General features: G+C 39.0%; 1 protein-coding gene across 5 annotated transcripts in view; it reads right to left on the bottom strand.

Moving 5' to 3' along the window:
• The window catches only part of WNK2 (WNK lysine deficient protein kinase 2), a 154,102-nt gene that overhangs the window by 5,164 nt on the left and 122,648 nt on the right, over nucleotides 1–26,290 (bottom strand). For 3 of the 5 annotated variants that reach the window (XM_072420972.1, XM_072420971.1, XM_072420976.1), the window contains 5 exons: nucleotides 25,431–26,008; nucleotides 14,077–14,282; nucleotides 12,497–12,715; nucleotides 9,818–9,916; nucleotides 970–1,014 (listed from right to left, as the gene is read on the bottom strand). In XM_072420972.1, the coding sequence (XP_072277073.1) occupies nucleotides 970–1,014; nucleotides 9,818–9,916; nucleotides 12,497–12,715; nucleotides 14,077–14,282; nucleotides 25,431–26,008 (1,147 nt within the window). The remainder of the gene's footprint in view (nucleotides 1–969; nucleotides 1,015–9,817; nucleotides 9,917–12,496; nucleotides 12,716–14,076; nucleotides 14,283–25,430; nucleotides 26,009–26,290) is intronic. The other 2 variants (XM_072420974.1, XM_072420975.1) reach the window with 2 other exon arrangements.

Raw genomic sequence — 26,290 nt, 5'->3', positions numbered from 1 at the left:
AGTAAAAATTATCTTTATGTCTTAGGAGTCAGGAAATAGTTCCAGTCCCCAAACTTAGTCAATTATTACGGGTGAGCAACGCTGGCTTTGACAATGGTATGTTCAATGGCTTTTCTGTGACCATATGCCACCTTATATTTAAACAGTTCCTCGGCTTTAGTAATAAACAAAGCTGTGTAGAATCAGCATTAGGAATATAACACCCAATCCTTGTTTTTTCTATATGAAGGACATTTCTTGTATTTTAGAAATGTACTGATTGAATCATATTCCAATTCAACGTGCTTCCATGCAATATGAAACCACCTTACAATGGAGGATTTAGAGAATTATTTCATAAACCTTCTGCAATATATCCTTAAACACTTTAAAAAAACTAGAGAATGCCTAGCTATTCTGTTAATGTTTTTCACCAATATTTGCATTTCTTCAGGACTTTAATATAGCCTTGAGGACTTAATCAGTTCAAAGCACAATCATCACCAAGTACATAGTCCTGTTAATCTTCTGGGCCGTATAACATTCTCTTTATTCACTGAACAGTAATTAATGTGCTATTTTGCACATTAGTCATTACTTCCAGCTATGTGACTGTTTCACTTTTATTGGGCATCATTGCTAAACAAACATTTTGGAAATTACAAATATAGGTTTAGAAAAAAATGATCTTAGGGTTTGCTTTGAATATAGTGAAATATTTAGCTGGGGTGAAAGAATAATACAGAAAACCTAAACTGGAAATTAAAAGGTACAGATAACGTGATATGACAAGTATAATAGGATAGGATACAAAAAGCAGATAATCAATATGATGCCCACCACGTGACTGTGCAAGTTGTCAAGATATTACCATATTAAACACATTATAGAGAAGGTTAAGTACAACACCCAAATGAGTATAACATGCTATCAACTGGAATGAAATGGTTCCAACGCAATGCAGGAAAAGAATTAAAACAGGATAGTTACTATTGCTGTGCTCCTTGCCTAGACATAGCCGTTTCAGAGTAGACCCTGAAAAGAAAAAGGGTACAGATATGGTTAGGCACAACCTAATAGGTGACATATTGCAAAAAATTGATGAGCCATGAGCTTTTATTAAATTGCTGTGCAAGGAGAGGCAAGCTAAAATGTGACTGCTAGAACAACAAAAAGATGAAAGCACATGCTAAACCAAAAATAAAATGAATTAAAAAAAAAAGCCTGGGCAGCCAGCACCACTGCAGCCATATAAAATCTATGCAAACGAGCCATGGGCAAATGCAGGCAAGACATTCCATTCAGGTAACATATGTTAATCCCCCTAGCTTTCTAATTCCATCCAAATTTCCATGCAAAAAAAATTTGCATGGAAATTTATTGTACATTGTAGGCTATAAGTCTTAGGCATAACTCACTGAAATATGTCCAATATTTAATAAATGTAATACATTTAATAATAAACTTTAAATAAAAAAAAATTTGTAAATAAAAAACACAAAAATCTGTTAAAAAAAATAAAAAAAATTGGTAAACCTGATGTAAGTGTACAGTAGCATATATAAAATATATATATTATAATTATTTATATATATTGTATGAGGATTTCTTGGTATTGGACTCAATACAGCTATTTTGTATTGAATCCAATACAAAATGATTTAAATTTCCCGCCAATCCGCCTGCCTGCACCAACGTCACCGGGAAACCCCGGAGATTGTCTCTGCGTTCACCGGCTGGTGATCGAAAAGGAAAGGCATGTTCCTGGACCTGCGGGGACCAGCAGGACGACAACGGAGTACGGTAAGTGGGGTATTTTTGGGTTAAAGCTACCCCGAGTGTGACTCGGGATTACCGCTATTTGCAGGTAAAATCACACTCGGGAATACCGCTAGGGGGATTAAACTTATATCTATCGGAGGTCATTTTTATTAACACCCAATCTTTCAGAAAAAATCCAAAAAAGACATTGCAGGTTCACCAAAGTAAATTTCCTAAAGCAAACAGTCAAAGCCAGAGCAGAAAAAAAATATCTCCTTCCAGGATGTTGTAGAGAAGGATCCTTGCTTTGCATGTACAAGCAGCTGTCTCATAAAATGGTCTAAGACATCCCTCCTAAGTCACAGCTAGATCTCTCCAATAAGCTGGAAGTAGATCTGTACCCCTGCACATGGAGAGAACAAAGGTTCTAAAGCATGCTAGCAGAGGACAGGCATTTCTACTCATGACTGCTTTCTAAAGAAATTAACCGCTTTAGATGCAATAGGAAATTATTTTGCCATTTTTAGCGAAAAGCTCAGTTGGGCTTTATAGTTATGTATATTGTCTTCCTGGGATGAATAAATAGTAATAATAAACAGAAGGCTTAATATACTGTAGAAAATATCACTACTCTATGCCAGTGTTTCTCAACCAGGATTCCTCCAGAGGTTACTAGGTGTTCATTGACCAATAAGCAATTTTTGCCAGTTTAACTGACACCAATGGTCTTTTTGGCAATCTGTAAAGGTGACATTCTTCCCACTGGCCAACAATGTAAGAGGCATTGTTCCTAGTTAACACTACATTAACGTACAGTAAGTTGTGAGTGTAGTAATTATAGAAGGGTTCACCGAGGACCTTAAAGTTTTTTCAAGGGTTCCCCATGTTAAAAAGGTTGAGAAACACTACTCTAAGTTATTTTTAAGTACTGTCTATATGTCATAAGGCCCAGGCAGTTTGGTATGTGATCTCTGACAGAAAGGATAAGAAAGAAGATGTGACCAAATGACAGGCAAAAACCTTTTTTATAGGGAAGCTGTAGCAACACTTCTAATATTCTCTATTTATCAATGACAGTAAGACTGGTAAATATTTGAGCATAGCCATGATTTTAGAATAATGTAGAATAATGGTGTCAGGTCCAAAAATGTTGTCAAGGTAAAGTTTCTGTGTGGCCCACAGAAAATTGATTCTATAATATGCTTTCCAGGCTTTACACAACACATAAGCCAAGAGCAATCTAAGTTTGTACCTCATATATCTAAATGGTGTATATCCCAAAGCCAAAACATGGGCTACACAACTAAAGTCCCACATTATTGGGACAGAAATTGCAGCCCATGCTCCTTAACTCTTTCAATCAACAGGTTACAAGTCCCGAGTCCCTGTCCACAAACTACTAAAAGCAGCTGTCTTTTTGAAATACCTTATCCAGCTATCAGTTCCACAATATTTTTAAACCTTACTTACATAAGGTCCCACTTTATATTTTCTCCACTGTCATATGGATGGATGTTACCATATATAAGTTATCACAGCACATAATTGCTTATAACTATGGATATCATTGTGTATAATCACTTAGTTCCTTGATGAATAAGAGGTATGTTCATTGGGCACTGTACAACATCAATGATTCACAAGACACATCTTGGACCACTGCATATTTTTATGGGATGTACTTTTGTTTTTTAAAGTCCACTAAAAATATGGAAAAGAGAGAGGGCTATTCAAATAGATTGATTTTCTTGTATATCTTGTACTTGTATATCTTTCATACATTTCATTCTCACAATGGTATAAGACCATCACAAACTTTGTTCCTATGAATCTATGTGTAATACCTACTCAGTGCTCAGTACCCCCTTCATTCTTTCCTGCATATATTTCCTGCTGTCATATGCTCTGCACTCCTTTCAATCAGATACTGCCTGGAATCATTACTTATACTGTTCTCCCACTAAGCTAAGTCACTTCTTTAACCTTGTAAGTAGTATTGGCAGCACTTGCCTGTTCTAGAATTACAAAAAAAAAATTACATATACACGCCTACACAATTTAGGGAGGCAATCTTTACATGCTGTTAAATGAATAAAATAATTGTTTTATTCTATTTATATCATTAATATACTATTTTGTTCCAAGTATAATTAGGAGACACTTGGGGTCATCAGCATATGACAACTTAGGCTTTGCAGTTTTTGTAAGCATATCATTCCCTTATCCATGGCTCGCCAATTGACATTGGAGCAAAGTTGCCGCGTGGCAAGAAGTTATCAAAGTCTCAGGCTGCATCTCAGTGCAAGTTCGAGAACCTTTATGGCCGTCACACTGCTCCAACGCATAACACAATTTACACTATCCATGACAAGTTTCTTGAAACAAGATCTGTTCTTTAGAAACCATGCAGCGAAAGGCCAGCTACTACCACCACGGAAAACACTGAACTCCTGGAGCAGGCGTTCGCGCAAACCCAGGGAAAGTCACCATGAAGGTCTACACTGGAACTCTGCATCAACAAAAGCTTGGATTCAGCGGATGCTTTGGAGAGTAATAAAGCTCTACTCATACCAACTTTAGGTTGTTCAAAAACTTCAAATGGAAGATTATGATGCTTTGGTGGAAATGTGTGAATCATACCTACACCATTACCAAAATGACCCTCAGCTCTTGGAAAACTTATGGTTAAGCGACAAGTCTATCTTTCATCTCTCTGGTAGGGTTAAGTGACAACTGTTGAATTTGGGGAAAATCAACCCCAGTCGAAATTCTCGAGCATGAATGAGACTCTCGGAAGCTGGTGGTTTGGTGTTCAATGTCTAGCACTGAGCGGATTGCAGCATTTTTCTTCGCTGATGCATCGGGTAACACAACCAGTTACAGGGGAAAATTACCTGGAGGTGCTGCAGGAGTTTGCTGTGCCACAACTTCAGGCAATGAGTGACCTTGCTAATGTCTTTTTTCAACAAGACGGAGACCCTCCCCATCTTGCCAGGTTAGTCAGAGATTTCATGAACATCAAGTTTCCTGACTGATAGACTGGAGGAAGGGGTCCCCTTAAATGGGCTCCGTGCTCCCCCGACATTACATCTGGTGACTTTTTTTTGAGGGCGGTGCTCTCAAAAGCAAGGTGTATGCCACCAAGCCCCATAACCTCTCACAGCTTGAGGAAAGAATCTGCACAGCCTGCAGCAAAGTCGGGGAGGAGATGCTGCAAAACGCTGGAGAGGCTTGCGTCTGAATGTGGCTGAAAGTTGTGGAAAATGGAGGCACTCATATGGAGGTACACAACTAGTCATGTGAAGGTATACAACTAGTCATATGGAGGTACACAACTAGTCATGTGGGGGTATACAACTAGTCATGTGGGGGTACACAACTAGTCATGTGGAGGTACACAACTAGTCATGTGGGGGTACACAACTAGTCATGTGGGGCTACACAACTAGTCATGTGGGGGTATACAACTAGTCATGTGGAGGTATACAATTAGTCTTCAAGGCGTTTGAACGTGATGGCAAGCCTAGCAAGTAAAACTGCAACGACTCCTTTGTTAATGCTAAAAATAAATTGTGTAATTTTTGGGAATTCAATAAAAATGTATAGTTTTTTTTGGACACCCTGTATATATGTCCTCTGACAGTAAGAACCCCACTCATTCTTGCTGTCCTCCATATTCCTTCCTCAGTACCTCCAATCATACATAACTTCTAATAGCTGGCCCCCCGTTCTCAGCGTCACAAACCCTGATGAAACACATTGATCCTTTACTGTCAGAAAAAACTAAACTGTAGAATGGATCCACAAATAAATAATAAGCAGAATTATTGTCTAAACATGTTCTTTGTTACTGATAATGGTAATGGGATACTTTTATATCGGTATATTCCCAATCTGCCAGTGCTAGGTGAAAATAGTACATGATAGGACAATAATAGAAATATACAGGGTCCAGGGAAACCTTGGATATTGTGGTGGTCAATGGACAATCCTAAAAGGTTGGGGTATTATTTTGTGATTTTGAAGGTTTTCTAAGCCACAAGTTTGTTGTCACTAAAACATTAACATTTTACAAACAGAAGATCTAACAAACTAGGCAATGTACTTATAACAATCTTTGACACGTATAACGAGATATGCTATGGTGAGGCCAAAAGGACTGAGAGCCCACCACTATACCTGTTAAGTATAGACATTCCAAAGCAGGGGGTACCTACATGTCCTAAAGTAAAAAAAAATATAGCCAATCACTGTGCAAATATATTTGTATGTGATTGATAAAGCCCAGTGGTAATTACTAAATGCTCAGTGCCATATAATAATAAAAAACTGATAAAAGCAAGAGTGTTAAAATATGCCACATAACTACACTAAAAATAAATGATTATACCAGAAAAAGAGAATCTAAGACAGATGGAACTTTTTTGGTTTGGGTGACATTTGACATAAATATATATCAAATAGTGGGGCAAAAGATAAATCAGTAGATAATAACATTGTTATATTAAAATATAGATTTATGGTTTCAGCATATGGCTGCTAACAGCACAATATGGAGTTGATTTACTAAAGAATGTTTATTTTGCAAAATGATTTGTCATTTAGCTTATGGAATGAGAATAAAGTTCACTGTGCAACAAAATACCCAAACATAAGCAAAAAGTAAACCTGACTTAAATCATTCATTTAAAGCAAGTATAAAACTCATTTTTGTATTTAATTCATTCACAATATTCTTACCCTGTTTTTATTAGCTTTATAGCATTTATATAGTGCCCACATATTACGCAGCGCTGTACATTTAATAAGCTTTTCCATATGCAATAAGGTAAAATTCACTTTGCAAAGTGAAAATGCTTTTTGAGTACATCAATCCTAAGGAGCAAGACTAATGTTGCAGTTTAGGTTACAGTTATGATTTAACTATTCAGTTTTGTATTTTTACAGGAGCCAAAATTCTTTATTAGTCCCCTAATGCATGTTTTATTGCAGAATGTTCAATGCTCAGAGCAACGAAATTGGCCCAGAGGAAACAAAAGATTAAACCTTGTTTCTTGTTTGGGCTTGCGTTGACCAATGCAAGTTGGATCTCCAACTCTGCCAACCGCATAAATCGAGTCTTTGCTCATTGTGACCATGACCAGTTTTGCTTGATGAAGATGTTTTCAACAGATGTCACCATTGGTGGCCCATGGAATGTTAATATTGGCTACTTATTGGGTGAGATCCTACTAAGCTTTCAAAAGACAATATTTACAAGCACTCTAAGCCACAGAAGTATGTGTTCTTTGGAGAACCCCCCCCCCACCCATTAAAAATCAAGTCTGCTTACTTGCTGTTTTTTCTGTTTTTCTTTACAACATTTTTTTTTAATTACTTGCAAAGTGCTTCTGATCTTCCTGCCAAATTTGGCTGCTACTAAAAAGTAAATTACCTAGCACAGCCCCCTCCCCTTTTGCACATTCATCTAGTGGGAGTGTCTAATAACTGTTCTTCCTACCCTAGCTCAACCCCCCTTCCGTCTACTCATATATTAGCTTATGTAGCAATCTGGGTAGAAGCAAAGGGGGATACCATAGAGCAGTGTTTCCCAACCATCATTCATCCAGAGGTCACTAGGAGGTTCCTTGAGCGCAATGTGTGCCTTTCAGGTCAGTTTAAGTGACACCAGCGAACTTTTAGGCTATCTGTAAGAGCTGCATGCTTTCCACTGGCCAGCAATGTAAGAGACATTCACAGTGAGTGAGATTTAATAGGGATTCACACTTTACTACAAGGAAAAGTACTGTAGAACCTCAGTTATCCGGCACCCACGATTCTGGATTAGTTTCCGGATAACTGAGGTTTCCTTTTCTCAGCCATTCAGCACTAGACTTGAATACGAAGACGATCTCCCCAGTGCTGAATGGCTGAGAAAAGGGAAACCCGGGTGACAGCCTATCACAGAGTGGAGAAATCAGCGGATTGCTCTGCTTTTTTGATTGCCATAGAACCCCGGTTATCTGGAACTCAGATCTCAGATAGCCGGCAGCTGACCTGAGTTATCTGAGTTTTAGATAACCAGGGTTCTACTGTATCTACAATCATACGTCAACATGAAGGTAACAGAGGTCAGAGACAGTTTGCAATTAGCTTACCTTTGCGCTACATTTCGAATGTGCCATTTGCCGATTATAGGATTGTCTATTTCAACAGAACCTACTATTTTACCAAGAGTTGTCTCCTTTCCTCATCTTTCTGGTGCTGAAAATATCTTTCTCAAAAAATGCAATGGCTCAGTCAAAGTCCAGACCTCAATGACTAAATGCTATGGTAGGACCTTAACAGAGCTTTGTATAAATTCGTGACCTTACAACTCAATGAATGTTGTATAGAAGACTGGGGCCAAATTACCCAACAGAGAATTAAAAATTTATACAGAAAAAGTTATTTGCACTAAAGGTGGTTCTACAAGCTGGTGAATCTTGGAGTGCGACTCATTTTTCACACATGGCTCCTTTTTTTGCAAATAATGACATATGACACAGTGGAATCTGTTGCATGTTGTTTTACATGAGCCTATATTTAAATAATTTTAGAACTTGCTAAGGACCAGGTGTTTTTTATTTAATGTCCTCATACATAAAATCTTGGAAATAAAAAATAGCATGACTGTATATCTGCTCCTTACAGCGCTCCAGAGAACCCAATTCCACACCCTTGGTTTGAATATATGTACTGATTCACCAAAATTTAGGAGCATTGGGTAAAAACCTAAAAAGTGGTTACACATCATTAAAAAAGGCGACTGCATCTCACACACACACACACATCTGTGTCAATCTTATGTTGGCACCTATAATCTTGGGTTGCCTGCATGGCCTTTAGTATCCAACACCACCGTGAAAAAATTTGATGGTCTCCTGGTTTCATCCATCACAACCAAATTAATGTTGAAACCAAAATCTACTTAATTGCATAAATAAATGTCAATAGGAAGAAAATGCTAAAAGACAAAAGAGCATAGGGTCTTGCAGGTTGGTGCCTGGCTGCTCAGACTGCGCCCTCTCCCACTCATGCTTTTGCTGCTTAGATATTAGCCAAAAGCTATGCACACAAAAGCATTCAAATAATGCATGAAAAATAAAATACAAAGCAGTACCTGTAAGTCAGGAATGGAAAACAAAACTTCACAATGAGAAAATGATACTCAACCTATGGCACCCAAGAATTGACATTTTCTTTTCAAGTGTTTTGTTCAAGTCAGTTTACAGATAGGGCCAGTCCATCCTAAATCTACCCAGTGAAGATTCCGATATGGGTGTGAGCTAAATCATCCATTGGCTTGCATCTCTTTGGGCTCCCGTTGAAAGATTGTCAATATGCAATTCCCACCTCCGCCACCACCACCGTAGTATTAACTCCTGTTGCAATTTTTCAAAATAGGAGAAAATGCAAAAACTGCAGAAAATTCACCACTAACACCCAAGAAAGATACAAGAACTCCACGGATGATTCAGCATTACAGCATCTATCCAAATCAGAAATTTTTTTTGATGGACTGACTGAAATAAACATGATATGAGGGAAATATAAGAAAAGCTGCTGCTTTATGCCCTTCTGGAAAAATGTTTGTCTTCTGGCTATCTAATTGGGCCACTAGGTTCAATATTTTAAGATACTGACCCAAAACAAGTATGCAGATCTGGAAAGTTCAAAATCCTCCTTACTTGCATGCTTGTTTTATGTCAATGGCCCAATGTATTCACACATTTTTCGAAGTAAATTACATTTTCAGAAGTAGAGCTCAGCAACTGCAGCTTCCACATTTCTCCTGCCAAAGCTTTTGTTTAAGGCAGCCATAGGCCTTAGGTACCATGCCATTGATACCAAAGATTTTGCAGACTGGTGTAATGGGGTTTTCTAATATGAGTATTTAGAAAGACCTATTTGGGAAAAAGTTGGGTACCACATGCAGAAAAATGAAGCACGGTCAAATGAATAGATAGCTGAATGGATTAACACTGTTAAAAAATAAAAAGATGCTGGGGAAGGAGAAGAAATGAGGCGTATTAAATACAAAAGAACAGATACAAACAGATGGATAAAGACACAGGTCCACTGAGGAATCGGGTACGAGGTTTGCTACTAGACTTATAGGTCACTCTCTCAGACGTTTGGTGGTAAACCGTCCAGCCTGCAGATGAATATAGAGGGAAGAAAACAGAAATAGACCGGTGAACTATCATTACCTCTGGTTGCTTGTCCTAAATCATCAAAGCAGCTTGTCACCTACGTGATTCAACTTACTTCCTAGCAAACATTGCAGCAATGGGATTAACAGAGGAGTCTACAGGAGACAAAGGAAAGCAAAAATGTAGAAAATGACCTCACTTTCTTTTGGGGAAACCCTTCTAAGGTTACCAAATGAACAAATTGATTTTTGATTGGACAAAGGCAAAGGGTAAATAAAGCTATTGTCTTTTTTCTTCATTTCTTTTACTTCATTCCCAATGTGGTTATCTAGAAAAAGGCTATCAATTCCCCATACCACCCAGACCAGCAAAGCATCAATGGGGATGTCTGAAAACCTGGTATGATCAGTAAACCTCTTTCAAGCATTTCTAAACAATGAGAAGCTAAATGAATGAAGACTTCTCACCGATTGCTAGGGATCTCATTAATTTGGGGGAAAATATTTTGCTGTTTCTAGAAGTAGCAAACAAGTTTACCTTTACATTTAGTGTATATAAAGTCATTTTGGCCTTAGTTTTGCCTTACATGGGAAAAGTTTTAGCTAGGTACAGATGCTAGGATTTTCATCCCTGGCAAAAGTCTAGCATCTGTATAGCTAACCCCTTACTGCTGCATCAATAATCAACAGAACCTTTTTTTTCTGAACAACATATATGCCTCTCATCATAGGTGGTGTCAGAAAGGCCTTAGGCTAAATACACACATGCAATATTGGCGTTAGAAAGGATTTTTCACAATCCCTTCCAATGACAAACAACTGCACGATACATGAACGAGTGTTGTACATAGGGGGAGAAAGGAGGGAGAACGATGGAGCGGCATCCAGATGCGCTCTCTACGATTCACTTGCATTACGATCCTAGTTGTCCATCGTTTGTGGATCCAACAGGATGGTCGTTGCTGCAAGATTCTGATGATGCAAGATTCTCGTCCAATATCAGCACTGCGCCGATTATCGTACGAGAACTATTGCACGTGTGTACGTAGCCAATATGGGTCTTAAAACTAAAGGAGTCTGAAGAAGGGTGTATTCCCCACTCCTGGGATTTAACAGCTATACATGGCAACAAGTAAGCCTTCATGTGATGATGATATAAAGTCCACCCAGAAGAATTGGGAACCAAAATCAGGAACTTGTATAATAAAAGTAAAGGTGAGTTCCTATATAACCAGAAGCTAAAATACTTTGCCTTACAAGCAAAACAGCCCTGAGGTTTTAGAGTAGGTACTGCAGATGCTTAACCAATATACCTGTAAGGATAGAAGATAGTGGACACTCAGACCTGTTCAAGCACAGTTCCTGGAAGAATATTAGACTTCACTGCAGAAAGTTAAGCACTCGTTTTCCAACATGGATTTCTTGGATTCTTGTGTTCGTAAACACAGTAGTAATCAGCTGGTATAAATTAATTTGGGCACAATACTTTTTTTTGCAAAAGCAATAATGGTACCAACACTGCAACGTTCATGTTGAAAGTCACCATGCGACTAATACGGTGAGGCTTGATAAATGGAAAACATTGGTAGTAACTAATTTTTATATTTTTGTTAGGACACATGAGACCTTTATATGATATATTTTTTTTTATTATAGGCTGACAAATGCAGAAAAATGTATTTAGAATTGTTTTTCTAAATATTTTTTATTACCTAGTTAATATCAATTTAATTTCATCTAATATTTATTTGTATCTAACAATACAATACATTTTTAGCTTCATTATTTCTTAAATCTCAAACAAGAGGCCAAGTATGACAGTCAGACAACCATCATTTCCAGAATGGGTCAACTATCATTTGTCTTTATGCTTCTCTCGGGAATGATTTCTTGTAACATTAGACTTTTGTATTCGATAGCAAACATAATGTTTTTTTTTTAAAAGGAAATAAATCATTTCAAAACATCTCAGAATTTTTTGTGCTGGAAATGTTCTTCCAACAACCCTATCAGTTCTGGTCTCTAAAACCCTGGTCTCTGGATGCTTAATAATGGAAATTCTCCTGGTACACGGCACAATAAATCCAGAACTGTGGCATTGAAACAGCTGTGCTGTCCTCTATCTGCATTCCTTACAGGGAAAGGACATTCATTTCTTTTTACAAAGAACCATATATGTGAAAAACCACAGCAATAAGCCTGATATTTCTCAGTTCATACACTGTGGATCGGAGTGCGTCACTAGCCTGTCGTACCAAATTAAACACTGCATCAGATTACACAGTTATGTAATTTAGGTTTCAATGCTAGCAAGCGGAAATTTGATGGCGCAGCTTAGCTAAGACTGCCCCGAAATGTACCTGAATAGATTTCAGCATAGAGATGGAGATGAATGAATCATTTTCACAGTGTCTGGCTTCTATAGAGATGCAGAAACCCTGCTGTACATCAGCAAAGCCACGTGCAGTCACAAGGCAACACAGCCCCTTGTTGCCTTATTATGCAGCCTGCTACATTTCATCCTGAGATACTGCACTGACAGTAGGACTAGCTCAGGAAGAAAGCCCTGCAGTGATAGATCACCTTGTCCACAGCTGCCATGCACATCACCACCATCCCGGACTACACCAGAACAGATATTATCAGACGACACTGTGACCTTCACTGAACAGGGCTGCTGCGTCTGGACGCCACGAGCCGGGGACGCTGCTAGGGTGGAGCCAGCAATTTTGCCCTTTATATCGAGTTGAGATTTAAGTGGATCCTTGGCAGGTGACCCATTGCAGTCTGCAGTAATATTGCCTGCAACAGAAGCAAAGATATACATAGAAAACATAATCTGCAACATCAGTAAAATGAACATTAATTCACACATATTACAATGTTGTATACATAAAACAGCATTTCAAGAATAACTTCAAGCAGTCAAGTGGTTACTGAAGAGTTGGGTCACAATACAGGGCCTACAATTTCTTCCCACCTTTTAAAAAATGCCAGGGTCGAATGACCTTGCCGTGAAAATTGTAAAAACCCCTGAAGTGAATGTTAAGTAAGTTACTGATCCAGAGAATGTTAGTATTCTCTGCATAAAGTTAGTGAAGTCAAGGCTAAATCAAATGTAATAATGAGCTGCACGACAACCTCTGGCATCCCCAAAATTCTAGCTTGGAACAGCATGATGTATAGGAGATATCTCCAACCTGTTCAGTCATAAAATTGGAGCATCCAGAACAACCACCATACCACCAGTAATACATCCTATAAATAACTAGAATTAGGAAACACATTGTCTGCAAAACTGAACCCAAGAATCAGTTAAAGCAGTGGTCCCCAACCTTTTGGACGTCACGGACTAATAATTTACGGACTCTGGACCATGCATGCGCGGGGAGAGGTGTGGTACTCAGAGGAGGAAACTTTCCCCAGAGTGAGGTCATGATGCCAGAACTCTCCCATCGCAGGTCGGAGCCTGTGATGCATACGGGAGACATGGGCCGTGGCTCTGGCTCGCCAATCAGGGTCCTTCTCCGGACCCCGGTGGAAGGTGCACCAGCCAGAGCCACAGACCACCAAATTTTTCTTGATGACCACAGGTTGGGGACCGTTGAGTTAAAGAGAACACCTGTCAGATGTACCATAGAACCCTATTTGCTTATCACCTTCTAAAATTACAAGTTGCCTGGCTGGGAGTAGTTTCAATATTTTCTGAGAGTCCCTGACCTGCGACAAGGGTATTGCAAGAAGTCAGAACACTTGCTATGCTTTTCTGCTTGAGGTCAATGACCATACCTTTTTATATCGGCATTACAATCAGGAAGCTTGAATTTTTGATCAGAAGAAGAATTCTGTTAGTTTATGCTACTATCAGAATGCCAAACACCAATGAAGTTTCAAACACCCTACATCACTTTATGGAAAAAAAGAAAACCTACATCACCAAAATAAATAAATGTAAAAAAAAAAAAAAAAGTTATTTAACACGCAAAAAGGGACAAGTAAAGAAATGCTTACAATATAAAGGAGGACACATAAGAAAAGAATTTTGTGTCTTACATTAAAATCTTTGCATGCTTAAAGCGACATTATGCATTATCGGGTGGTGTTCATTCATCATTGCAATGCATGAAATGTATAGATAGATTCAAACAAAAGAAATCACTTACTAGCCCCATTTTTTAGTTGCTGAACCAAAGGATTTAGTAACTTTCCACTTTTAAGTTTATTCTTGCTGATCCTTCGTCTTCGGCCACTCGGTGGTGCTGCATGAAGGAACCCAACATTGGGAGGAAGAGGTTTACCTAATCTGACATACAGAGCTTCTATCTCTCTTCTCTGCTGCACTTGTAAATCTGTGATTTCTTTCATGTGCCTAATGGTAAAAAAAATTAAAACTTTATTTGCATTTAGCACAGATCAAAGTCTTAGTCATCTACACATGAACCTGGTACTTGCAGTAAATGCAGAATTAAATCTGATGATGGAAAGTGCAGGCTCTGCCTAACTATACACTGAACAAAAAGCTTTTAGTGCAACACATTGATCCCTAAGTGTCTCATTGATTAAAATGAACTAGGGCAGAACTTGTAAACATTTTCACAGACTTATTAATAGAGTAATGGCAATGTGCAAATTCAATAATGCACAGCAACCAAGTTTACATAAATGTTCTAATTGGTTACTATGAATTGCTGTATGTAGCACATTGCTCTACACTTATTGAATAAACCCAACAAAGGCTTACTATATCAGACACAAGGAGCCATTGTGATATGTGCACGGTGCAATAAACCCAGTACTTATCAGTTGGAAATCATCTACTTGCCATGCACAAATAAATCCAAATGTCTGAATGATTCAGTTGTTTATTTATTCACATTTCATTCAATTGACACACAATGTAAATACTGGCTTGTTTGAATGTGTTTGCTTTTAACAATAATTCATTTGAAAAAAAAACAGACTACTAATGTAAAAAAAGGGTAATTTTGTGCTTTTATCAGTTGGCTTCATTGAAAAATAAAACCTTTCGCCCACCGACTAGGCCAGGCATGGGCAAACTATGGCCCAATACAGTAGTTTCTCTGGCCCTTTGGGTGTTCCGCGGCTCTGGCCAGTGACACCCCGAGCAGGGTCAGGAGAAGGACCCAGCTGGGGGCGCACCTGCCAGAGCCGCGGAACACGTCCTGGCTCGTGGAGGTGGGTGGGATGTGCCCCCGCACATAACCTGCCCACTCTCCCATCACAGGCTCAGATCTGCGATGGGAGGGTGGGCGGGGGTTATGTCATTATGACGTCACGTTCAGTGGCGTCATGATGGCATAACCCCGCTCACTCTCCCATCGGCCCAGCTCCTATTTTAAATTTTTTTATGTGGCCCCTGACTGAAAACGTTTGCCCACCCCTGGACTAGGCCAACCCACTGGATAAATTATTGGCGGTGCCTAACCCAGCTAAAAACATCATAAACTAAGCCTATACTACCTACAGAATTAAGTTAGAATATAAGACTAGGAGTACTGGACTGTGTAGATGGGCTAAACAGAATGCACCCCTAGTATTGATTTATTTCCACTGAGCATGGAGGGCAATATTCTCTTTGTATAGGGAGATTCACCTCTTGAAATGTGGGGCCTTAGAGGCAGATTTATATAACATGTTGTGGGGATGCCCTAAAGTTCGGTATTTTTGGAGGGTGGTGGTACTGTATGCACTTCGGAACCCGGCGAATTACGTCCGGCTAAGGCTATGTACACACCAATTGTCATTGGAAAGGATCTTTCACAATCCGTTCCAACGGCAAACAACTCCACGATGCATGAATGAGCACTGTACATACAGCACCGTTCTGCTCTATGGAGTGGGGAGAACAATGGGGTGGCACCCCGCTGTGCTCTCGCCTGCTTCACTTCTATTGCGATCATCCGACGTTCATCTCCGCCAGGATGGTCGCTCAGATGATGGACAACGAGAACTGTACATTTGCAAAATTCTCGTCTGATACAAGCCCTGACCTGATTATCAGACGAGAACCATTGCATGTGTGTACGTAGCCTAACACCAGAATGGGCAATCTTTGAGGATTGTGCAAGGAACAAGGATCAGAAAAGGCTGTAGAAAATTTCTGATGATAATTTCCCTGGTAGCAAAGAAGACTATATTGCATAATTGGATTACATCAAATTCTCCCTCACTCACACTTTCTGGAAAAGTTATGGTTTGTATTCCAGATAGAATAGGTGGAGGCCTTCTTAGCTAAGGAATCGGAAGTCAAGGAGTTTTTTTATGTGTGGGAATCATATATAGCCACACTTCCAATAGATACAAGGAGTTCTTTCCCCCTTTAAACAGACTGCATGGTATGCCTATCTTGTTCTAGATAACAAACCCTCCAATTATATGCTAATCGTCAACTAATTTTCAACTATCCGATATTGGTATCAATCCACAGCGATATTTCCACTGAAGGTTACCACTGAATGTTACTGAATGTTTACCTTTGTTTTCTTCTTGTTTCATTGTTTTTTTTTTTTTTTGCTATTAAATGAACCACTATATGTCTCAACTTACTACATGGTTATAATCTGGAATTCTAATGTAATTGTGTTCTGTTATATTTTGGCAAATTGGGTTAAACAATTGATCCCAGTGTTTGTAACTGATGTGATACCGCTAATCTCTGTATAATTAATATGTTGCTACCAATGCTGTACTATTTTTCTTTGAAACAATAATAGTTTGTTAGTTTGTTCAACCCAAAAGAAAAGCCGCAATGGATAATCAAAGAGCAGTGGACTCCTATTTGCCCAGCCTGTTATTACATATCGTGTATCTGTGGGAGGAAGAGAAGAAGAGGACGAGGGAGGTAAAGCCAGGCTTTTGAAGGGCAAACAGAGTTAAATTTAAAAACTCAAAATTTTATTGTTCCAACAACATAATTTAAAAGGTTAAGGGCTGTGTCTCTATAAATGAATCCTAGGCTAACATATAACCACTAGTTTCGTAAAAAATAGCAATATAGTTTAGTATGATACTAGGTTAGCGATGGCGGTAAGGTCTCCAACCCGATGCGTTTCGCCAGAACCGGGCTTCCTCAGGGGTAAGGGGAGACTTAGTATTATTGCTGGGGCTTTTTACCGCATTAAGAGCGTTGTGATACCGAATTGCTACTTGTAAGTGATTTGATAGTAAGACCGATATCAGTTTGGACGTACTGCTGATGTTTCCAGATGTCTGAGTGGAGTGAACGGTGTGATAGAAGCTTGAAATGTTTATTCCGGGACTTGTGCACACTCATGTGCACAATGATTATGACATCTCTGTCTTAGTAGAAGTAATCGACAGTGATCCAGCGGGGGAAGATAAAGTGTTATCAATGTGGTATGTGGGTGAGCTGTGGGCAAAATTTTGTGTTTTTAAATTTAACTCTGGTTGCCCTTCAAAAGCCTGGCTTTCCCTCCCTTCCCTTCTTCTCTTTCTCCCACAGATACACGATTTAAGAAAATAATGAAAAAAATGCTTTTTAAAAAAAAAAAACTAATATTTTAAAAGTCAATGTTGACCAAATAAAGCTGATGTGCAATTGTTTACAGTATTTAATAGGATTTTTTTTACCTCTTTTGGCCTTTGACAGTTAACATTTTTAATCTTATCTCAATACTGAAAACAGTGGTAAAAAAAACAAATGCTATTTCCTAATAACCAATGGAAATATGTAAACCATTAGATCGATACACATATGGCCAGCAAAGAACATTTACACTGCTTATGATCACTGCACTGCAAAACAAATCAGACCTAATGTTCTAAATGGTCCACTATATTATCAAAATCCAGGCCACAGAACCTTTATGGAGCAGCGGTCGCCAACCAGTGGTCCGCAGCTCTGGCCGGTGCGCCCCTGAGCGGGGTCAGGAGAAGGACCCCACAGGGGAACACACCAGCCAGAGCCGCAGACCATGTCCCTCGTACGGATCACACGCTCAAATCTGCGATGGCAGAGTGGGGGGGTTCTGGCATCATGACATCGCTAGGGGGGAAGTTTCTTCCCCTTTGAGTGACACCCAGTAAATTTAGTGGTCCATGGGTCCAAAAAGGTTGGCGACTACTGCTATAGGCCACATTTAGGGCCCAAGTTGATGGGCTTTGGGCTTGTGTTGATGGATGCATTGCACTTTAAGGTGCAATTATCTGCATTTGAAATCAGTTTGAGATGCTTCATAGACCATTCAGAGGTCACTAGATCAGAAGCTGTTCATCTTCTGACTTTCATATGACCTTTAAAGCTTCATCATCCTGCTTCAAACTCCCCATTGCATTCCCTTTGACATTTATGGGAGAGATAAACAAGCCTGACACTAACAAACCAATCCACACAGGTCTCTACTGTATTACTTTGATAACCTCAAATGTTTGTGGCTTCAAAGTTATGTAACAAAGAAGTGCGTGAGGACAATAAATTAAAAGCTACACTGCCTCTAGAAACATTGTCTTAAGCACATGCTTCCTAGCATTTGCTGTAAGTATGGGCTCAGTGGTAGGGTCTAACATCTATATAACCTTCAGTTCTTCTAACATCATCTTCAGTTCCAGGTATAAAAAAAAATTCAACCCCATCTACATTCAAGTACAAAAAGTACAGCACATAAAAGGCATCCTAAACATATACCACTAAGCACCGTATACGCTCTTATTTGAGATAAAGCTCTTGGAAAAAGCAAGGTTCTAGCTACTAAGCAGTTAAAAGGAAAATCTTGGGAAATGTCTTTCAGAATGATGTTAATTTAGATGCGAAGAAAATATGTTTGAATTTTCTTTTTTTTTAAAAAACGAAAAAGAATGTTAACAGCTTTTTGTAATAAATACAGACAGACAAAAAGTGTGATAGAGCATGCCAGCAAGCACTAACACCACATCCACAAAAAAAAGGACCTTGGTGATCACAAATAGAAAATAGAGATATAGTATATAGTCTGAGAACAAGCACAGGAGTCAGTAATATAGTTGCTTTATTGAGGTTCAGTTTTGGCTCAGTTACAGTCAGCCTTTCCAAGGGGTAGGCCATCATTCTCCAAAATGTTGGGTTATTAGAACAACTACATTGTATTTTTTTACTTATGTGCCTATGCATGTCCTCCACTATATCTCTATAAATAAATATATTTATTACACACATACATAAACCCATTGTACAGGACTCCAGGGGTGGGTCCAGGATGACAGGTATATTTCTACCTACTTTGGACCTTCTGAGAATAGGTTACTGACATGATTGAATTATTACAGGACCTGGACTATGGAATAGGAGGAAAGGATCTTGTTGGGCCTTCTTATCCCACCACAGGACAGTATAGGTTTTTAGACTGGTCTGACAGGTATGTCTGGGGCTGTCAGGACAAAGGTGTGTCTCAGTCTGGGAGTACGGCTGGAAGCAGCGGCACAAGGCAGCTCCGTGTTTGGATGAAAGACCGATGCTGCACACTTTTGTTACCTGTGAGCACCAGGTGCCCTCCTGGTGTAGCCGCTTGGGTGGCAGGACTTTATATTGCTTCCCTATGGGATTTATTGCTAAACTAAGCAGTTTTGTTTTCCTTCTGATGAAGTTGTTTCGATTTATGCCCAAGCCAAAATATATGGACTTTACCCCTTATTTTCACAACACACAGAAATGAGTTTCATTTTTGGTGATGGTACATTTTATAATATAGGGCAGTGGTCCCCAAACATTTGGACGTCAAATTTACGGACTCTAGACTCTGCATCTCCGTCCACTCTCCCATCGCAGGATCAGACCAGAGACACAATCCACCCACCGCCCTGAGCCTGCAATGTGTAAATGGGAACATGGTCTGCGGCTCTGGCCAGTGCGCCCGGCCCCCCCCAAGTGGAAACCTTTCCCCGACCCGGCTGGGGGTTGCACCGGCCTCGGCCCACTAGTGGGCCACAGACCAGAGCTGGGGACCCCCAATATATAATACTGTAGTGTGTGTAATTACTAAAACATTGTCAATAACTCACAAGGTAAGGTAAATGATTTTGGGCAGATATTACCTTCTTTAGGACCAACATCTTATCCAATACTTTTTCTACCAAGTGTCAAAAAGGCTGAAAAGCTTTTTAATTTTTATATTTTTGTGTAATTGTATATTAAAAACACAGAAGGTTCTGGATACAGAAAACACCAGGTAAACAAATAAGCTTTAGTGCAGTTTCTTACTAAAACCCAGATAATCTATCATCATCTATCAGTTGTTTAGAGACGCACAAGCCTGAAATGGTAACTAGTGCTTGTCACCGTTAGTTCTCACAGATCTTTCCCATTTCAGAAGAGAATAATTGACCCATTTATCTGGGGTGGGCGACATTAAAACAGGTGAATTGAATGATGCACCGTGTTACTTTCCTTTAAAGGACTAGAAGGCGCTAAATAATGAAACCTGGGTTGTCGCTATTTGTCAATACAAAATATGCAAAATGCAAATAAAAAAAAAGTTCTTAGACTCAACTAAATTTTCTGGATCAGAAACACAGAATAGAATAGATGGAATTTACGACGGTTCTTTTTATGATGAACTCTGTTAATGAGTGCAGTTATCCACAATAACACTAATACATTCTATTCCATCATTTCAGTTCATTGTATTTCAAAGGAAATCCATTAATAGAAAAAGGGCAATGCTTCCATAGTAATGCTGCCCAGTAAAAATATGAGGTGCCTTTCATGGTAATGTTCTGGCTTCTGTAAAGTCACTGAACAAGTAAAGCAATAGGGAGTATTCCACACTTGTTCCATGCTGTTCTTGTGTTTAAGCAGCACAGCAAATAGATATAATCATGCATCTTGCATTTTCAGTTAGAGTTAGCCGCCTCTAAATTTCCAACATCACCGATATAATTTGTATGTATATATAATTTATAATTTAATGTGAAGTTGACCTAAACTAAAAAATTTACAATAGTCAACACAAGTACACATCTTTAAACTGATCCAATTCCCTGTGGAACAGCTTGGATCTTAGACCCAGGCTATAACGAAGTGCCCAAGCAAGTTGGTTTTGCTTCAAATGTCACAACCTCTGCTGACCATTGCAGGTATGGGATTTACCAGCTGAGGTTTACCATTTTCTGAGATCCTTGTGAAGCTCCCTGGATTAAAGGCTTAGGCTGCACATGGTGCCTCTAAATGTAGACATGTGCAGGGCTTAGTCCTTACATTGATCCGTGTCCCTGTGGAATTACATGGAGACCTTAATTAATGCCTAAATTGAGATTAAGCCTCTGATGCTTCTAGGCTCCAATCCTCCTCCATTCAACTATCAAACTCCACAAGATCTACTAACGAATGGCATTGCCAGCTGGATGAATGGATGAGGTTTAATCTTGGCTTAGAAGTAGGGGCCTGGGCCTAAAAGCCAAGGGCTGTCATAGTGAAACAAGAACTGATTTGAAAACGAATACAAGATACTGAAGGAAACAGAATGTTCCACACTATAGCAATGTGGTTATCTTAGAAATCTTTTAGGCTACACCCCGTTCTGGTCCGTAACATCTCCAGGTATGGTAATTCTGCAGCCCTCTCGTATTAGGTGACTGACAATAAAAAAAAGAACAGATTCTAAGGTCTGCAATCCAAGAGGGAGTAGAAGCAGCATGCATAAAGCTTATCACTTTATGAATCCTCCAACATGAATTTTTTCAGTTCCGCCATGGGACATCAGGGTCTATTCTCCTTGCAAGCAAATATCCTTCCTGGCTAAAACACTTCGGTGTCAGAATGCCCATAAGATATAATCAATGACAAATATATTTTAGTGTGAAAAGTTCAGAAGCCCAAAAGCCCACCATCAGCACTGCACCAAGGTTTGCACACCATATTAGTCTATTCACAAGGGCTGTGGATATAAACAAAGTTTAATAGATGCCACCCACAGACAGGAACTGAGGGGATTTCTGAAGAGAACATTGTGTTACAGATACAGCAAGCTATCTCACTATCTATGACAAAACCATTTCCGCTGGGACAGATGAACCAGAAGCAGAGTGTTGGACCATGTCTTTTTAATATAAAAAGCTTTCGATGCTTGTAAGCACCAAACTCCGAATTCTTTTTAAGATTTTAATCAGGAAGCTCTTTATTATTCTGTCCTTTGACTACAAACTCGCAATCCTTTTTCATTACAAATATTCTACATATACCAAATAAAATTTTACACATTATTACATGATTGGAGATTTTAATAACCTACTTCTGCCAAATCTGGTTATTATATTTGGATAAAGTTGGCACGGTAAGGACTTTCTATCACTGTTTTCTTGCCATCCAAGGGATAGAATGTCAGAGGCGATCATCTCTATTGAGGTCACCACCTTCACCACACATGTTACTGATGCTCTATAAATGCTTTGACTCTTGTCCACCATATTCAAAGTAAAAATGGCTTTAAACAAAAAACAGGAAAAAAGCTTTATTTAACTTAAAGCTTAAAACTCCAGTTTAAGTTATAGAAATACCACTCTGTTACTATATGGAGTTTCCAAAGAGAACCAAGAAGTTATTTTCACAGCTGGAACAAATCGGACCATGCTTTATACCTTTTATTTATCCTCCTATGAATCATCTTTACATTTAGGCTGTGTTCATGCTGTCATACTGCAGTAACACGTGCACTAGTACGCACAACAATGTGCAAAAAAGTGCATTGCAGTGTTATTCATTCATAATGACACCCCAAAGCACCTTGTCAATGAACACATTGAATTGCAGCACACCACATTGTAATTTACTATCATATGTTTTGGTGCATGTCATATCAAAATAGTCCATGCACCTTTTTTTGTGTATTCACAGCTCCTTGAAGAATGAAGAAAACCCACATTATAAATGCACATTAACAAACGCTAACACAAGCAAAAGCGGGGTTCTTGGGATGCAGCAAGATTTGTGTCTTTTAGCTAAACTTGTTGGATCTGTGTTTTTTTGCAAAAACTTTACCAACTAGGTTATAAAAAATGAGAAAGTTGCTGCCCCCTTAGAACAGTGGAATCTCAACCAAGGTTTGGTGGAACCCTAGGGTTTCTCCAGAGGTTGCTGGGGGTTCCCTGGGCAATGAACAGTTTGGATCTCTCAGGTCAGTTTACCGGACACCAAAGATCCTTTTGGCTATTTATAAGGGTGACATTCTTCCCAGTGGCCAGCAATGAAAAAGGAATTCTTCCCACTGACCACCACACTAATGTACTGTGAGCTGTGGATATAGTATGAGGTTCCCCCTAAGAATTGAAAAGGTATTTTTGAAGGGTCAGACTATTGTCATTCTACACCATAAAGTATGCTGCCCTTCCACAAATCAAGGGCTGATATGAAAAGTTGTACAAAATTGAACAGAAAACCAGAAAAGGCAAAATATAGGCAGATTAAACTTCAGTCTTAGATCACTACTTCGCTTACTTTTAGTTGTCATACCCCATTTTTGTTACTATTCAACTTCACAACTGAAACCAGAATTTAGTATTATAACATGTCTTTACTTGAAAGCAAGTATAACCTTAAAATATCACAAAACAAAGTGGAGATGGAGATTATTACTCTGCCAGGACTACTTTAGCTGTAATTCTGAAAATTGCTTCACAATGACTAATGCAGACAGAAGAGACACTCTGAGTCACTTCCTATTATCCTTGTAGATTACTTGCGTCAAGGACTTGAAAACTTTTGATAAGTGCAGGCATTAGTGGAAATCTAAGTTGCTTTATCTTTGTGTTCCAGTCAGTATAAAAGTATTCATACGGAACAGTTGAAAACACTTGGTAAGTTTTAAACTTCTAGATATAGGGCATGGTCATCAAAAGTAAAAAAAAAAAATCAACTGCAATAGGAAAGGAGGGTATGTCAATATAAATGGTCAAAGACAGCAAAGGAAAGTCAAGGGTAACTATTAGTGTATGGATTTACAATGGCCACCTGTAACAAAAGGGGTTTCTGAAGTTTTAACCCAGTTCTGAGAAAGTGGTAGACTGCCATTGATGATTGTTCAGTAAGTAAGTAGATTTAAGAAGTGTAAATCCATTATTTTCTCCTTCTGTTTTCCCCCTAAATGTTATCTAAAAAACTTTTTCCAGTGGTCATCTACTTAGTCCCGTCACACAACCATAATTTTCTCTTCTCCTTTTGACAGTAAAGATTTCTTGCAGGACTAAGCATTGCTCACATAAGGAGTGTCCTAGATACCCGTTAGCCCAGTCTATACAGATGACCCCTGGAGTGGGGAAGGGGCATGTAAACCATAGTTTGGGCTAACAGGAAATGGGCAAAATTACAAAGTACCATTTTACCCAAACAGAACTGCCAATGCTGAAAAGGAAGGAATAGGAGGAAGTCTGAATTGCTAACACATTTCTCAGGTAAGAAGAACTTTATTACAGGAAAACTTTATTGGTAAACCTATGGGACCTATTAAACACATACATGTTGCTTCAGTGCATGACCATGTGTTTATGCCATCTTTTTAAATTTAAATAGGCTACATGATGCTCCATGATGCACAACATAGGTTCCAAACCTGGGCTTGCACAATTTTAGGAGTGCACCTCAATGCCCTAAGGAGTATTACCCTGGAGTTCAGAGCAATGCGTTGTGTTTCTGAACCATATAATCAAGGTAAATCTACCCAGTGGAAACATGAACAACAATTGGAGCCCAGCAAATGTTTTAGGCCAGGGGTGCCTACCGGTAGAACGCAAAGGCAACACGAGTAGATTACATTAGTAACAGGAGTTATTAAGTCCAAGTTTTTATTGCTTGTAGATCATTTTGCTTTGGTCATTTAAAAAGTAGTTTTCAAGCCAAAAAAGTGTCGGCATCCCTGTTTTAAGCCTTTCCTTTTCATTACAAAGCGATTCTACATTTGCTAAAGATTGCTACCATACCTTACCTATGTAATATATGAATAGGACAGAACACTGCAATGATAATTTTCCTATGGAATTAAAATTGTAAAAATAAACAAATTCTCTATACTGCTTTAAAAATGTTTAACTTCCCTGATTTCCTATCACTTCAAACAAGGCGTGCCTTTTACTTCCTGGCCCCCCCCCCCCCCCCTCTACCAGCAAACTGCAATTCCAAAACAGCTTTGTTGCTTGTGAAATATTAGGCTAGGGGTAGACATAATAACATATATGTTAGTGCCCTCACTAACCAAAATATGTTCTGTGTATGCCCCACAACCACCTGACCCTAATTTCAATTGTTGCTTACTAAGGGCTAGACTTTTCAGGAGAAAGGATCACCCACCACTGCCAAAGGAAGACCTATGACATCAGTGAACTGGACCAAAGACCACATTCAAAAAAAATATTTCAAGTTTCCAAAAAAAACAAAAATATAGGGATGGGAAGAGTAGGGGGGGGCTGGGCTTTAAAGCAACCTAACAAAAAATATGGGTAAATCAACATACTGTAACAAAGAACATATATAATTTTTGATCTGACTTTTCAAATGTTCAAACCTAGATATACATACTTTTCTCTGAGGTTCTGCAATTCCTTCTTCATGTCAGCATCCTCAAACTCAGAGTCATTGTCGCTGCTCACATAGGAAGACTGTGAATGAAAAGATGTCACATTTATCGAAGGGATTTTCATGCCTTGTCCACTTGGAGAATCTGGGCTCTGCATACTAGACTTTCGATGCAAGAATGCTGCAGCTTTTTTCATGAAGTCATTAGCCCCTTTGCTTGGGGTTGAGTGAGCAGAATCTTTGGCCTTTGGCTGAAGAATCTCATCCCCTGAATCACTGGACACATGTCCACAGAAAAGAGAATTTATAGGAGATGATGTATGTGCTCGAGGCACAGAAGTCTTGACTAGGTTGGTAGGAAGTTGGTCTAGATAAACGTCTGGTGGAGCTGAAAACCTCATATAACTTGGAGATGTGATGGTGACCTCATCTTCTGTACTAATAACAGAAAACCTCCCAATCGTTTTTGACTTTTCAGAATGATGATGTCTCTTTTTGGGAGAAGATCGTTCTAAAGAACTTTCCTCTTTCAATTTCAGGTCTCCAGAATGGCGTCTTTGTGATTGTGCAGAAGTATGGACCTATCAAAAAAACCACAATGATCTAAAACAACCAGCATATTGATTTAACACTGGTAACAAAGCTTACAAATTTAAATAGGCTACCTATATATCTTGTATATATAATGTAAAAATGAACAGATTTATAGGTGCAGGCATTTATTCTTTAGACAACCATGCCACGCTGCACAGCCAAAAGATCACTCTACTTATTCCTAATTTACCTTTTCTGTATCTCTTCCCTGCTCATGTGGACAGATTATAATTGTGATTTATTATCATGTGCCTGGCTGTAGAATCAGA

Source organism: Pyxicephalus adspersus, chromosome 8, assembly GCF_032062135.1.
Source record: "Pyxicephalus adspersus chromosome 8, UCB_Pads_2.0, whole genome shotgun sequence".
Lineage (NCBI taxonomy): Eukaryota > Metazoa > Chordata > Amphibia > Anura > Pyxicephalidae > Pyxicephalus > Pyxicephalus adspersus.
Note: the sequence above shows the minus strand (reverse complement) of the source record. Positions and strands in the feature narration are given on the sequence as shown.